Genomic DNA, 16,237 nt, shown 5'->3' with positions numbered 1-16,237 from the left:
AAACGTAAGGTATATGTAAAACATATAGATCAGAATAAATATCCGTTTGTGAAGCCAAATCTTTTTAGGATCGCACTTCTACATCATATATATAATCGGTCAAAAGAAATAACTTCTTGTAAGGCAACATATTGTGAAATTGAGTGCCATGTTAGACAGTGTACACTGTGAAATTCGTGGCTGATCTTGGACATGCCATGGATCATCAGATAAATGCGCTGCAGCTAAGTGTAACCAATCGATGTTAAATCCTTTGGACACGCCCCTGTCAAGCTAATATAAATTTAATCAGCTCATGAGGTTTTAGTTTTAATATTCATTGCCACGTCGGCGCAAGAAGCTCTAAATCTAATAAAATGAAATACAATTTGCTGCTGCCACCGATGTTGCTGCTGATGCTCGATTTGGCTATCGGGGATAATTGTGACATGCAGCAACATTGCCCGTCAGGCACCACCCATGTGGTCTGCCTAAACAAAAAGGTAAATGCTGTTCAGAGCTGTCCGTTAGCGAGCATTACTTCCAAACGATATTTCAGACATTTGGCAAAGAATGCGGAGTTATGACACATGAAATCATACCAGTGAATGGTGCTCTGAGGCAGAACCTGCTCCAGCATGTGAATATGATGCGCAATATGATGGCCAGCGGGCTGTTTAACCTGAAGGCGGCAGCCCGTATGCCTATCCTGTCCTGGGATAGTTATCTGGAAAATACAACGCATATGTTGGCGTATCACTGCACGCATTCCAAGTTATGTTCGAATTCGGATACGTATAACTTTGTCTCGACGGTACTGTTTTCGGGCACCATAAAACGGTCGGCTAAGTTATCCAAAGAAATTACTCGTGTTTTTCTGGCCTTATGGTTTAATGACCTGCTGGGTTGTACCATGAATGCCAATAACGTAATTGTACCAATGTTCGAGGGGTAAGTGCACATTTATATAGTTCAATATAATTTAAATCAAGCAAACCTCTACTTAACATTAGTTCAAAAAGTTCATTGTGAATAGTCATACGATAGTTGATAGTCACAAATATCGGTTTGATCGATAAACAATTTTTATGAATATTTTTATCAAGTAAAAAAGTATCGATAGGCATAATCGATCGTAGAGTGCGTAAGATCGATATTTACAATCAGCAAATTTAAATTGCTAGAGTTTATTTTTATTTATTTTTAATTTAAGTTTCTAAAAACCAATTTAATATATAATACATACCATATTCGGTATTTATTTGAATTCCTATTAATGTACTTAAAATATTTAATTGAAAATTGATTAGATGCTGAAGGACTTAATTTAATTGAATTAATTTATTTATGCTTATAAAAATACTAACGCTTATGGGTTATTCTTATGCCATATATTATTCTTTTAAATACCCAAGGTATTCATATACTAAATATACTCAATTCTTAAATAAAATACAATTTACTCATAGTTCCTGCGTGGGCCACTATATACCTTTGATACAGGATTATGGCGATCGCATTGGCTGTGCGATACGCTTGTCAAAGGATGAAAAAAATAAGAAAACAGCCCTGGCAAATCTCATCTGCAATCTATCTCGCGCCAATGTGAATGGTATGCCGCACTATGAGGTCGACGAGGTGCCCGGAAGTCGTTGCACCGCTGGAAGGGATCGCATATACCAATTTTTGTGCAGTGCGGAAGAGGTGGTCGATTATAATTTTGTGCCGCCGCCGCCACCGCCTGCAGTAGCCGCACCATGTCAGAAAACAAATTATCTGGAGGATGAGAAAACTTATCCGCTGGAAATGTTGGCTGCAGAAAAAAAATTGAAAGAGCTAAGGGAAAAGGAATATGTAGAAGAAGAGCCAAAGGAACCGAAAAATGAAGAAGAAAAAAAAGAGGAAGCTGGAGCTATGGAGGAAGTTAAAGAGACTGAGAAAAAGGAAGAAGCTTAACAAAACACGAATGTGGGTGAAAAATAGGTGGGAATATGTGGAAGAAATGAAAGAACTTGGGAAATAGGAAGAAGTAAAGCGAAAGGAGAAAGAAGGAATGTTGTGGGCATATGGAAGAATATAGAAAAAGAATTGGAAAATAAAAAAGTTTAACAAAATCAGAAGTAATATGAATAATTGGTGAGTAAATGGAAGAAAATGAAGGAGCTTGAGAAATAGCAAGAAGTTAAGCGAAAGAAGAACGAAAGCAACGTTAACGGAAAAACAAAGTTTAACGGTAGAAGAAAGAAGGTAAGCACATGAAAGAAAATAAATAAACTTGCGAAATTGGAAGAAGTTAAGAAAGCATCATAAATTGAGTAGAGAAACATGAGAAAGATATTAGAGAAGTTGAGAAAAGATTGAAAAAAAGAATGTAAAAATGCAGCTTAAAGAATAGAAGCGTTGCATTAAAACAACAAGAAAAGAGAGAAAAGAGAGAATAATAAAAATATTAGTAAAGAAAATAAAACATAAAACAAATTAAATGGGTGAAAGAATAAAACTAAGAAAGAAACAAATAAATCTGATATGTTAGTAGGGTACAAATATACGAACTGACATATCTTTTTATTAAGTGGGCTGGCCATGACCAATACGTGGGGTACGTGGCCAATCGGCTGGGCTGGCGGAATTGGTCAGATAGCCACGCTTTGGCGACAAATCGATTTGCGAACCAACTCTATAAGAGACTGTGCGTTGCTGCCAGAGCCGACCAAATGGCCAGCGTAAGCGAAATGTTGTGCACTAACTGGCTGCTGGCAGCGCTGTGGCAGCTGTGCTTCTGGCCAAGCATATTGGCCTTTGACTACTGTGATCCTGTGCTGTGTCCGGGGCCCGAGAAGCACATTGCCTGCCACAATTTTGGCGTAAGTTGTTGCGCACTTAATCTGCGATGTCAACATGCTTACCGTCTGGGAACAATTTACAGGAGCTGGCGGAGAGCTGCAGTCCAGATGCACATGTGGTGCGCATTACCAAAGCTAGGCGCAACATGATTCTCAACGAGCTGAACGAATATCGCGATCGGATTGCGCGCGGAGATCTGATGGGCTTCAATCCGGCCACGCGCATGGCCACGCTCCAATGGGATCCGGAGCTGGCCAGCTTTGCGGAGCTGAATGTGAAGCGCTGCGCTCTGGTTAATGATCATTGCCGCAACAGCGATCAGTTTCGCAATGTCGCCCAGGTTGTGGCCGAGGGCGGCTGGCAAGGTACGCCAAGTGGTGGCGCAAATGCTGGCACCACAGATACACCCGTTGAATACCACACCGAGGACGAGGTGATTAAGGCCACCTTGGAGCAAATGTTTGCCGAGTACAAGGAGTGCAGCATGCGCGATATTATTGCATACAGTCCGCCCACTAACAGGTAAGCCACTGTAGCTCCATCCTTACGTGCACACATAGCCCGGCATACGGCTACTGCTCCTGCCTTTGTTGCTGTTTGAATCTCAAAGAATTTTGCATTTACGGGTTAGCAAGTGCATTGCGTACTTCACACAACTGGTACGGGACAGCACCACCCATGTGGGCTGCGGCATACTCCGGCAGACGCGCAACACCAGCAACAATGCCGGCCAATCGCTGGTCAGCACGCATCAGTATATGACCTGCAACTTTGTCCGGGGCAACGATGTGAATGCCCCTGTTTATAAGAGCGGCGATAGGCCGGCAACGGAATGCCGCACCGGACGCAATCCGGCCTTCATCAATCTGTGCTCCATCAACGAGATCTATGACAGCAGTGGTATAGTCGGCTTCAGTTTCTACTAAGTGTCTTTAATATGGTAAAAATCAAATACAATTGAAATGCGCCATGAATAATAAACCTTGATTTACTGCATGCTGAGGACCTAATTTATTTAATATAAAATATTGAACAATTTTTCAATAGATTTATTGACTGAATTTTAAATATCTCAAACATTCTATTTAGCCTTTTTTTGATTCAAAAAAATGTAAACGACAATATAACTAAAAATATTTTTTTCAGATATTATTAAAATCTTAAAGAAAATAATTATTTTATTCAATAGAGAAAATTTTTTAAAGATTTTTCTAAAAAATTCTATTTGTTCTTCTTCTTAAATCTAATTATTTTAAATTGAAATGTATTCGACTGTTGCTTCTCCCAGTTGCAGCTGCTGACAGCTTATTTATTTATTTATTTTTTTTTCTGCTGGCACCTACAAGTCCTCTGCTGGCGCAGGTGGTGCTGGGGCATGCCACTCAAAGTCAGAGTGTGGTGCAAAGTTTGCGGACAATTCAGCATCGCGTTCAGCGTTGACAACTTCAGCAAACATTTTTTATCGCTCTCTTGCCCACCTACTACAATTTTATGCGTTCTTTTTTTTTGCTATCAGCGTGAGAGGTAAAAAATAAAATTAAAAAAAATGTAAACGTCGCGTGAACTGTGCGACAACCGCAAATGATGCGCAACAAAATGTGCGAGCATTTTTTTGTATTAATTTAAATAAAATAAACAAAAAATTGATAACAAAAGTGTCTGGCAAATTAAATGTTTTTTTTTTCCATGTAATAAAACACGCTTTTTACAGCCATTAATTTAATTAAATCAAAGCTGTTTTGTTAGTTTTATTTATTTATTAAAAGCAATGAGCAATAACTGTTTAATAATGCATCATTCAAATATTTATTGTGTGTGAACAGTGGTTAGCATATTTCTTGATACTAAATTTAATTGATAATATTAAAAAATTAATATTAATTACAATTTTAAAGTAATAACTTAAATAAGCTGAAACATATATTAATAATTGAATTAAAAAAAAAAATATTTTACTCTTTTTTATTTGTTTAAATAATGAAAAGTGTTCGCTAATGAAAACATTTATTATCGTTTATATACTTATTTTTGTTCATGAATAATAATAAAAAGGTGTCATTAATGAAGTAATTCATTTAAGTTTATGTACTTAAAATAGTATTTCTATTTTCATTTAATGACTTGATTAGTATAAAGGTTTATGTTTATATACTTATAACATTCGGCACATGTATCGTATGCGTATTATATATTTTAAAATGTTCTTTCTCTTGCTTAAAAGTGGAAACTAATGAAAAAATAGATTTATATTTGTATACTTATATTTTGCGGCGCACGTGTCGTATGCGTAATATCTATTGTTTTTTTTTCAAAAATTGTTTTCCTGCAATACACTTTAACCGTAAATACGTTTAAGTACCGTAAAAAATGTGTAAGATGTATTTAGTAAATTCTGAAATAACTCCAATGTAATCGGTCGTATATTGCCGAGGAGTATCTGCATTAGTCAAGTATTCAAGTTAATTAGATGCAGTAGTCAAGTGTTTATATTATCTAAGTGTCTCACCGATGCTGGCCGCTGAGCACGCAACATCATAAATTGTATATCTTTGCGCAGTGATAGGTCAAAGGTGAACCAATCGGTTTCAAACGCTGCCCCGGCAATGGCCAAGTTCTGAAAGATATATTAAAATCAAGCATAAAGCAGCAAGGACCAAGGCAAAGGCTCACCTGCTCCCTTAGCTCATTGGCATACCAATAGAGGGCCAATATCTGGGCGAGTATCATGTTTATGTACGCACTCACAATGGCCACCTGTGCCGTGGTGTCCATCTATAGAAAGCACAAAAGGCTGCCAAGAGTGCATGGAAAATCCTTTGAGATACACTTACCAATATGAGCATAAAGAGCAATGCGCAGAGCAGCGCACCGAAGGCCAAAAACTCCACGAGAAATATATAAGTAGTCAGCTTATTGATGGTTTGCACATAACTAGATAGGGTTCGTTCAGTACCACAAGATCACAACCATTTCTATAGCTTACTCTGTGATCCGCTGGTGATAGATAATGCATTCGATTATTTCCTGCGAGAGCTCCTGCCTGTTGAGGGGTCTGCGGTTCAGACAACGCAAACGATGCTGCAGCGACTTGCACATCACAATGCCAAACATGATGAAGGCCACACAGAGACTGGTATAGGGTATGTACATGCAGCAGCCCATCGGTATGATAAGCACTTGCAAGACGAACCAAATTTGATAGGTGGGCGTGGCATACTCATTCACGCCCGGTATTTTGCTGCCAAAGGGCATAACTGCAAGTACACACAAAGCAATTACATTTGCCAGACCCTATGACATTACGTGAAAGTGGCACCTAAGCTTTTCACTCCAGACAAGCAAAGATTTGCGGCAAGTGGAACTGCATTTGGTACAGGTATTCAATTAAAGGCATTGCATGAATAATAAACAGGCTGAAAATTTTTACTTATACAAAGTAGCTTAATAGCCAGGTATTAAAATACGTTGAGCACATACAAGTTTTAGGTACAACTAAATTGTCCCTATTTTCTTAGCTTCTTTTCACATGAAATTGGACCAAATATAATCTTGCCAGATTTGAAAGCCAAATGATTGTAAGGGTCAAAACATTAACAAAGTGGCTAATATCGTGAGAAAGGGAAATTTAGGCCCATGAACATGTCAGATTTTAGGGTACCATTTCGTCCATATACTAAAATACATATTTTTCTGATGGTAATTAAATTCTATACTCCTTTTTATTTGAAAGCACATAAGGGCTTGCAAAGCTCTGAAGTTTGAACTAAATTTCAAATAAAAAGGGCTTTTAAAGCTTCAAGTTTCTGCGATTTATCCAAAGTTGTGCTTGCACTAGTTCGCTTTACAATTCGCTTTAATATTTGTGATATTTTTATTCACAGCTTTCAAAACACATTAATGCTTGCCGAGCAGATAAATTAAGTTAACTTTGAAAGCACATTAAAGCTTGCATTGTTTTGAAGCTTTAGCTATTATTCACACATTATTCACATTTAAGGTTTTTAGTTTGCTAAGATTAATTCAAGCACTTGTCTGCACTTTTAGGCACTTTTAAGTCACTCAAAGCTCACCTCTCTCATTGAAACTAATCGGATATAGACAAAGGCCAATGCATGTGAGCAGGCCAAGGAACAGATTGCCGCGCGCCATTAGCCGACCCTGCCGATTGAGCTGGATCAAGAGTCGCTCAATATAATTATCCTTCATACGCTCCAGCTCATGGTAGTAGGCTCTTACATTGTCAATCAGCTGGATGTAGCTATCCTGATCGTACAGCAGCAAACAGGCCCGCAATATGGTATTTATCCAAAGCACCAGCATATAGGAGTTGCGTATAATGCCCGTGATGCCCTCGTTGGTGCTGAACATGTACAGCAGCTGTGTAAGGACATGGAGGATGCTCAGCGTGATGCACAAATAGCGTTTCACATTTTTATCGTAGAGCAGCGCCCAGAAGCGCAGGATGCGAACGTTCATGTAAATGAATTGTATATCCTCAAGCATATTTGGTGCTCAACTATTTGTGCCCGACTGCGGACAGGTAACTTTTATAGGCCCGCCTGCAGGTATGCCGTAATTATTATAATTTTTGCTTGACTCATGCCACGCCTTGCAAGCGCTCCCAAGCGCCATTTCTGTTGCAATTTTCTTCATTTTTATATTCAGCACCCAGTGCAAGTCCGATTAAAGAGGGTATTTTAATTAATGAAAGTTATTTGTAACAGATGAAGGATCCCATGAGATACACCAGATAAATATACAAATATTTCTGTTACAAATCAACAAACGAGTCGACTAGACCTTGTTCGTCTGTCAACCTATCTTTCTGTCTGTCTAGCTCCTTGTCAATTTGAAGGAACTCTTCAATATCAAAAATTACAAGAGCTAAGGACTTGGAATTTGGTACGTAGCTTCTTGCACAGGCTTAAAGGGAAGATAGCACGTTTGCGACTGCAACTGAGGTACAGGGTCCTGGTTACAGGGCACAGATACAGGGCATCTGGCCGTCGTACACACCTGCTTTACGCTTGCATATATCTATTTTTTTGCAATTGCCCAAATTGCTGCACATGATGATTTTGCATTTAATTTGATTTGCATTACGCTTTTTTTTTATCGATTACCCAAACTGAACTGAACAGCTGCAAAAAAGTTTAACATATGGAAATTGATATTTATTTGGCGTTTTGTTACAGTTCAAATTAGTTGAGCGTATTTTACATAATTTTCTGCTCACAAATGCCAGTCAGGTAATTTTATTATGACTATTTATGCATATATTTATGTAATTACCGTTGAGTAATCAGCTGGGCTGATAATTTGTTATCGTATTTGATAAAAAATAAAGTAAAATTATATTGTGTTAATGCAAATATTGAGCACATTTATATGTATTTATTTATTTACGCTGCAATCAGCGAAATTTCATTATCTAGTTTATTAGTTAAATCTAAACAGTATTGTTGCTAAAGCCTGAGCGCAAATATGTCACCAGCTTGATTTTTAGATACGCTTCAGATTGAGATTTAGATTCAAATTTCACATTTGCGTTTATTTTGTAAAATTTAAGAAATCAATTTATGGCTTTCATTGATCGTTTTTGTTGATTAATATTAATTGTTGTTGTTGCTTGACAGGTGATTGATTTTTTAATAATAAATTTATTTAACAGCCTAAAAATGTGTTACTAATATGTTAAATAAATATATATATAAGTATTAAATAAAAATCGATATTTTTTATGTGGACCATGTTAGATCGAAATGCCATAAAATAAATTATATTACAAATGCAAATAAAAAATAATATAGATAAATAATATAAATAATATGAATAAATTAATAAATATATAAAAATATATTTTTAAATAATGAATCGATATTTTCTTTTTTTTTTAGCTAAACATAGGATATCCATTTAATCTGCGTTCGATGCCTAGAGCTCGCGCTGAGCTAAATTTATATATATCTATATTTTTTTCAAATGATAAGTCTTTGAATTCCAACCCGAAAGAGATTTTGGTATGCCCAGTAAATATTTACACAACATTTTCCACAGGCTTCAGCAATTATCTTTTAGATTAAATATACAAAAAGCCTGATTATATACGACATCTATAACCGATTTAGTCAGACAGATGAGTTCAGTTTTGATCGAACACTTGATTTAATCAGTTCCAAAAATGGTGCTCATCGTTTTGACCTTTTTGCTGGTTTTATGCGTGCTGCTCTATAAAATATCCATGGCTCCGTATAAGACGTTCAGGGAACGCGGCATTGTTCACGATACGCCAAAGCCGCTTATAGGAAACATAAGTTTGTTGGTTTTGCTGGGACGGTTGCCGTTTCTGAAATTACTCGTCGATCGGTATATAGAGTTGAAGGGTCACAAGATCTATGGCTTCTACAATATGCGTGAGCCGTTCTTTGTGCTGCGCGATGTGGAGCTAATCAAGCGCGTGGGCATACAGGACTTTGAGCATTTCATCAATCATCGCCCCATGATACCCGAGGCGGGCGCATCGATGTTCACGAAGAGCCTGAAGGAGCTCAAGGACGACAAGTGGCGGGAAATGCGCAACACCCTGACACCAACATTTACGAGCAGCAAGCTGAAGGCCATGTTCGAGCTGATCAACGAGTGCAGCGTGGAGGGTGTGCGTTACATTGAGGAGGAGCTGCTGAAGACAAACACCGGAGAGATCGAGCTGGAAATGAAGGACTACTTTGGACGCTTTGCCAATGATGTGATAGCCTCTGCGGCGTTTGGCATTAAAGTCAACTCTTTTGTGGATAAAAAGAATCAGTTTTATACGCTTGGAAAATCGGTGGCGCATTTTTCATATCTAGTCATGCTCAAGGTTATCCTGTATGGCATAATGCCCAGTGTTATGAAGGTAATTAATACTTATATTATAGTTATAATAACACAATTAACAATTCGTTTAGGCCCTGCGCATTAAGCTCTTCAATGCCAAGAAAATCGATTACTTTAACAGTCTCGTATTCGATGCCATGAAATATCGCACCGAACATAATATAATACGACCCGATATGATACACTTGTTGATGGAGGCCAAGCGTCAGTTTCAGCAAAATGGCATACCGGAGCACTCGACGGAGCACGCCGAGTTCAACGATGAGGATCTGTTGGCGCAGTGTTTATTATTTTTCTTTGTGGGCTTTGAAATAATGTCAGCGAGTCTCTGCTTTCTCACCTACGAGCTCTGCCAGAATCCTGCAGTTCAGGCGAAACTATATGAAGAGATTCTATCGGTGGGACAGGAGCTGCAGGGCAAACCGCTCAACTATAATATGCTGTCTAGGATGAAGTATATGGATTTGGTTATATCCGAGTTGTTGCGTTTGTGGCCACCTGCGTTTAGTCTGGATCGTGTGTGCGGCAAGGATATTGATATGTTCGATGAGAACAGGGAATTGCTGGCCAAGTTCAGGAAGGGCGACGTTGTAGTAATACCCATTATAGCAATGCAGCGTGATCCTGACAACTTTCCGGAACCCGAACTATTCAAGCCCGAGCGTTTCTTGGAGGAAAACAAAGGCAACATCAAGCCGTTTACGTATCTGCCCTTTGGCCTAGGACCGCGCAGCTGTATAGGTAGGCTTTATGCTAGGCTTAAATTTATAAAATTTCAAAATTTCAACCCATGCAAAATGCTTTTCAGGCAATAGAATGGCTTTGATGGAAGTAAAATCCATAATCTATCATCTGGTGAGTAAATTTCAATTGGTGCCAGCTGAGAAAACGGTCGAGAATATGATGCAGAGCTTGAAGGGTTTCAATATGCAGCCCAAGCAAAAGTTTTGGATTAAATTGGTGCCCCGAGAAGCTGCCTAAATCTATATGGAACCTTTCGCCTGAACCTAAAAACTATGTTATCTATAAATAAACTAGATAAGATTGCAAAAAAAAAATTAACGATAAATTCAAGCGTTAGCAATTGATAAGGGCTCAATGTCATGGACTACAATTTGTTTGATTCAATAATTAATATCAAGAAAATTGAAAAAATTGACATTTTCCTATCAGAAAGATGATTCATTGTCATTCGGGATTGAAATTGTGACTCGTTAATGGGCTTAAATTGGTCTAATACTACTTTCATTCACAGCTACTATATAATATGCTATAATGTACTTAACTTAACTATGCCATTCCACGTACTACTATATTTGACTAAACATTAAACAATAGTAAAGTTACTTAAATAATAATAATATTATTCATATATATTCAAGTGCAATTTTTACTGATATCATATCATGCCATTCAGTACCTCTAAGCATTAACAGATAAGAATTTTTAGGAACACAATTTGTTTTGTTTGTTGTTCAACTGCTTATCTTTTTATACACTAGCGAAAAGTTTTCTAGTTTTTGTAAGGAATTAAGTTAGACTTTGCGAACCCTTATGTACGTATATATATACGGTTATTTCCCGACCTTACCCGTGGCTAGTTTTTTGGCCTCAAGTATTAGAGATTACTTCCGTCTGGAAACATATAGCTAGTCCGTTTGTTTATACCTATGGAAAGTTCTAAAAAAAACTTTGGCGCAGATTTTTTGTTTATATTTTGCGATGTATATATTTCAGTATCAGTATAGCATCAACAATTGATAGAAATTATTGGTCAAAATTTTGGAGCTGTATAAAAAGATAAAAAGATTTTCATATGCGAGTATATATTTACTATTCGAGAACTGCTCGAAAGGTAATAGATTTTTCATAGCTTGGCGTACGAAAAAACGATTTGACTGGTAAATGCTGAAATACTCTACAACTTAAAAAACAAGAATACCAATAATATTAGTTAAAATAGATAATAATAATAATAATTATAATAATAATAATAATAATAATAATAATAATAATACTAATACTAATAATAATAACAATAATAATAATAATAATAATTATAATAATAATAATTATAATAATAATAATAATAATAATAATAATAATAATAATATTAATAATAATAATAATAATAATAACAATAACAATAATAATAATAATAATAAGAAGAAATTGTATCAAATGTTGAGAGACCCCCAGACAAACCAGTTGAGTAATTGATTATGCTTTAAGGTTGAGTCGCAACGTTTATATATTTGTTCGCTTGTTCGCGAGAGAGAGAGACGAGAGAAGTAGATTAAATAACAGCCAGAGAACGAGAGAAATATTATGCATTAGAATTAATAGAGAGAGCCGCAGTAAACAATAACGTGTGTATATGTATATTTATATAGAGAGAACGATGAGGTCATATAAGAACTGCTGTATTGTTATTGACAATTCAGTAACATTTGCGCGCTGGAAGCGCTCAGTTGAATGCTTGAAAGAAAACATATCTAAAATAAAAAAAAAAAAGTAGAAAAATGTTCTTAATTATTTGTACACTCGTGATCGTATTGCTTGCGCTGCTCTACAAATGGTCCGTGGCCAATTACCAGATCTTTGAGCAGCGGGGTGTGCCCTATGCGAAGCCCACCCCGCTGCTGGGCAACATTGGCCTGAAGGAACTGTTTGGTGCTGCGCCCCACTTCAGCAGGCAAATCCAAGAGCATCGGCAATTTCGAGACGCGAAAGTTTATGGCTTTTTCTTTCTGCGTGATCCGATATTTGTGGTGCGCGATCTGGAGCTGATCAAGACTGTGGGCATCAAGGAGTTTGATCATTTCCCGAATCATGTTGGCACCGAGCAAATTAAGACGCTGCTGTCCAAGAGTCTGCTGAGGCTAAAGGATCGCGAATGGCGGGAAATGCGTAATATATTATCGCCCACCTTTACCGGCATCAAAATGCGTGCCATGTACGAGCTGATCAATGTCTGCAGTGAGGTGGGCGTGGCATATATTGAACAACAGCTAAAAGAGGCGCCGGGCGATGGCATCGAGCTGGAAATGAAGGATTATTTTACGCGTTTCACCAACGATGTCATCGCCTCGACTGCGTTTGGCATCAAGGTCAACTCGTTTGAGGAGAAGGACAACAAATTCTTTCAAATTGGTCAGACTGTGACCCAGGTCAAGCCTGTGGTCATGCTCAAGGCGATACTTTACATTTTTATACCCAGATTAATGAAGGTCTGCATGGCATAATACAGTTTTCTCAGTTCTAAATTTTTCTCAATTTCCCTCGCACAGGCTTTGCGAGTCAGCATTCTGGATGAAACGACTGTCAATTATTTTAGATCCCTGGTTTTTGATGCCATCAAATATCGTGTGGAGCACAAGATAATACGACCCGATATGATTCATCTGCTGATGGAGGCGCAACGCAAGGCTGACGATGCCGAGTCGGGCAAGAAGTTCTCGGATGACGATCTGCTGGCCCAGTGCCTGCTCTTCTTTGCCGCGGGCTTCGAGACGGTTTCCACCTGCCTCTGCTTTTGCACCTATGAATTGTGCATGAATCCGGCGGTGCAAGAGCAGCTCTACGACGAAATTCAGAGTGTGGAGCAGCAATTGCAGGGTAAACCCCTCGACTATGACACACTTATGCACATGAAGTACATGGACATGGTCGTATCGGAAGTATTACGCAAATGGCCGCCGGCATCGAGAACCGATCGCGGCTGCAATGCAGATATCGATTTACGGGATGAAAACAATCAAATTGTGGTCTCTCTAAAGCAGGGCGATCGCATATTTATACCCATTATGGGCTTACATTATGATCCCGAACATTTCGCAGAGCCCGAAGAGTTCAGGCCCGAACGTTTTTCGGACGAAAACAAACATGAAATTCAGCAATTCTCGTATCTGCCCTTCGGCGTGGGACCACGTAATTGCATTGGTTTGTGCCATATAACCATATATATGTATATATAATAAGCCGATTTCTATATAGGAGTTATCTTTTTTCCAGGAAATCGTATGGCCCTCATGGAGGTCAAGTCTATGATATATCATTTGCTGTCCAAGTTCGAGCTGCTGCCAGCACAGAAAACTACCAAGGACATGATGGGCGACATCTTGGGCTTCCAGATGGTGCCCAAGCAAAAGTTCTGGATTAAGTATGTGGCCAGAAAAACTGATAAGAACAGCCCCTAAGCTCTGCGCAGCAGGTGCAACAAATAAGTGTGACAGATTTGTTTTCAATGGAGCCTCATTGAAATTTCTCTGCTCTTGCCTTGGCTGCGGGGCAGGCTCTAGCTGCCACACACTTTTGGCTAATTAATCATTTTGCATTCTAATTAAAAGTTTATTCTATGTGCAGACTTCGCAGTTGAGTCTCTCATTAATCAAGCTAAAGACACACAGGAAATTGCATTATTCGGCTGCATTTAATTAATTATTTTTGTATCCTAAACAAATTTCCTTTAAATTTCCAAATTTCCAATTATAAAGCGTGCAGCTTCTTCCTTTTGTTGTTGTCCAATTTATTAATTTGGAAATTATATATATGCATCGAGAGAACCAAAGATTTTATTTGAATTACATTTATTTTGAGTGAAAATGATTTACTTTTCTGAGAGAACTTTTTATTAAAGAAAACACAAAATCTTTGTCCTTTTCAAGTTATTTTATTTGAACTGAATCTAGAACTGAATCTAGATTCTAGAATCTAGAATCTAAAAAATTGTACTCATACTAATTTAAGAGATTTAGTAAATTGGTTGCTCCATTTTATTTAATTAATCAATGCAGCGCAAATAAAGCATTTATATAAATTATTTATGGAGAAAAAATGTTACAAAACTATATAAATCATTAATATACTGATTAATAGAAATATTTGTGTATTATCTGCATTTAGCGCTAGTGCAGAGCGTTTATCCGGGGAGTGGATATTGTGGATTTTGTGAACATGGTGGATAATACTGGAAAAGATCATTGAGTAATTCTTACTACTCATTGGCAATGGATAAAACAATGCTGCTTTTGATCCCGTTTCATATGTAGACTGCAGAAAGAGTGCTGTGAGCGGGAGGGATAATTTGAATGCACGCTGAGCTCACGTCATTGGTTGAAATGCCTTTGGTTCCGTTATCTTAGAACGTTATGAGCGAACATTGTGGATAACGGATAATGCAAAAGCCGGCTTAGCGCAGAGTTGAATTTAGTTTGTGCGCGTCTGCCTAATTGATCGCATGTGCTAACCGCGCTTGTATGTAAAATCGTTTTGTAAAAAGTATAATTAGCTAGTTTGCAGCTTAACGCATTAAGTTGTGTGTGTCGTGTGTGTAATTGCAATGTGTTACAGTAATGCGTTAACATGATAGAAAAGCCGTAAGCGACGCGTGTTTGGTTGTTTTGCAGAAGATAATAAAAAAGTGCGCTTTGGAACTGCATGTACAGACAGACAGAATGAAAGATAAAAAGGAGAGTGTGAGACAAAGAGAGAGAGAGAGTGAGGTGAGTGTGCCAAAGCTTTTCTTTAACAAGTAAGCGCCCTCTGGTGTAAAGATGCAATATTAACATACGTAAATGTAAACATATGTACATATACATATATATATATTTTTTTTACATTTATCTTCTTCTTGCTGTGCTGTGTCTTTACATACATACATTTATTATCTATTTAATCTGTTAAGGCCGCAGACTTAAGCTCGCCTCGAAAAATAAAATTAGATTGAGTGTAAAGCATATTAATTAATAATGAATAATTAATTAAAGACCGAGGCAAATCAAGGTAAAATCTTTGATGAGTGTGTTAATTAATTGTCCAATTAGAGTCTAGCAAAAAAAAAAGAGTGCTTGAAGCAACAAATTGTTGGAAAGAATTTCGCATGTCCAATATCCAAATGGCCGTAACATTTGCAGTTGACTGTGAAGTTTAATTTGGCCAAAGAAATGTTGGACAAAAACTTTTTGACATTTCGTTATTTATGTGCCTTGGCATATTTAGGCAAAAAGTTTTGCCCGACTAAGCAGTTAATGCGATATTGATTTATTCGCCAGCAGCAGCTGCCTCGGATATACATATGTAATAAATACTATTTAAACATATATATGTATAAGTGCCTATATATATGTATATATAATTTAAAGAGATCTGCTCTTAGGAAAGTTTGTTTTGGTTTCAAGTCAAAATTATACGCATTTCTCAAGTTTCAAGTTCATGAATGCGAATTTGACGACTCGCGTGAGTGCGCGACTAGCAAATACCCTGTATTATCTAATTGTTGGTCGCATAAGTTAAAAACAATAACTAAGCACAGATTATTTGTATGCTGAGCTTATTTAAATAATAAAAATAAATAATAATAATATTGTATTGAATATTTAAGTTAGATTTCTGCTTATTGTTAAGCTCTCTTGTTAAGCTCTGTATAAATCTCACAGAGAAGTCCTTTTTGCTGCCATTCTTTTATACACTCTTTAGCAGCAGTTTTTACAGGGTATCGCAACACTGCAAACGATTAAGCTGTGAGTTTTGCGTAGAT

General features: G+C 37.4%; 4 protein-coding genes across 5 annotated transcripts; 3 read left to right on the top strand and 1 right to left on the bottom strand.

Annotated features, from left to right (window-relative positions):
- The first annotated feature begins 323 nt into the window (after positions 1-323).
- On the top strand, positions 324-2,116 carry LOC115762192 (allergen Tab y 5.0101). Its single transcript, XM_030704319.1, has 3 exons — positions 324-482; positions 539-930; positions 1,449-2,116. Exons 1-3 carry the CDS (start codon positions 357-359, stop codon positions 1,933-1,935), a joined length of 1,005 nt encoding a protein of 334 aa, XP_030560179.1. The 5' UTR covers positions 324-356; the 3' UTR covers positions 1,936-2,116.
- Positions 2,117-2,678: 562 nt separating this feature from the next.
- On the top strand, positions 2,679-3,819 carry LOC115762202 (allergen Tab y 5.0101). Of its 2 annotated transcripts, none has more exons than XM_030704337.1 (3): positions 2,679-2,843; positions 2,906-3,345; positions 3,455-3,819. In XM_030704337.1, exons 1-3 carry the CDS (start codon positions 2,694-2,696, stop codon positions 3,747-3,749), a joined length of 885 nt encoding a protein of 294 aa, XP_030560197.1. In that variant the 5' UTR covers positions 2,679-2,693; the 3' UTR covers positions 3,750-3,819. The 2 variants fall into 2 exon arrangements, with proteins under 2 accessions (XP_030560197.1, XP_030560189.1); XM_030704329.1 differs by having other exon boundaries at positions 3,434-3,819.
- Positions 3,820-5,158: 1,339 nt separating this feature from the next.
- LOC115762182 (odorant receptor 49b) lies at positions 5,159-7,326 on the bottom strand. The gene is made up of 6 exons (XM_030704307.1): positions 6,894-7,326; positions 5,807-6,077; positions 5,655-5,754; positions 5,494-5,595; positions 5,330-5,437; positions 5,159-5,260 (listed from the first exon to the last, which is right to left on the bottom strand). Exons 1-6 carry the CDS (start codon positions 7,324-7,326, stop codon positions 5,159-5,161), a joined length of 1,116 nt encoding a protein of 371 aa, XP_030560167.1.
- A 4,844-nt stretch (positions 7,327-12,170) lies between these two features.
- LOC115758681 (probable cytochrome P450 9h1) lies at positions 12,171-14,151 on the top strand. The gene is made up of 3 exons (XM_030699422.1): positions 12,171-12,929; positions 12,990-13,641; positions 13,714-14,151. The coding sequence occupies exons 1-3, from the start codon at positions 12,222-12,224 to the stop codon at positions 13,896-13,898; spliced, it is 1,545 nt and encodes a 514-aa protein (XP_030555282.1). The 5' UTR covers positions 12,171-12,221; the 3' UTR covers positions 13,899-14,151.
- Positions 14,152-16,237: the final 2,086 nt, after the last annotated feature.

Source organism: Drosophila novamexicana, unplaced genomic scaffold (assembly GCF_003285875.2).
Source record: "Drosophila novamexicana strain 15010-1031.04,08,12 unplaced genomic scaffold, DnovRS2.1 tig00000008-arrow-pilon, whole genome shotgun sequence".
Lineage (NCBI taxonomy): Eukaryota > Metazoa > Arthropoda > Insecta > Diptera > Drosophilidae > Drosophila > Drosophila novamexicana.
This window is presented reverse-complemented; position numbering and strand designations above follow the sequence as displayed.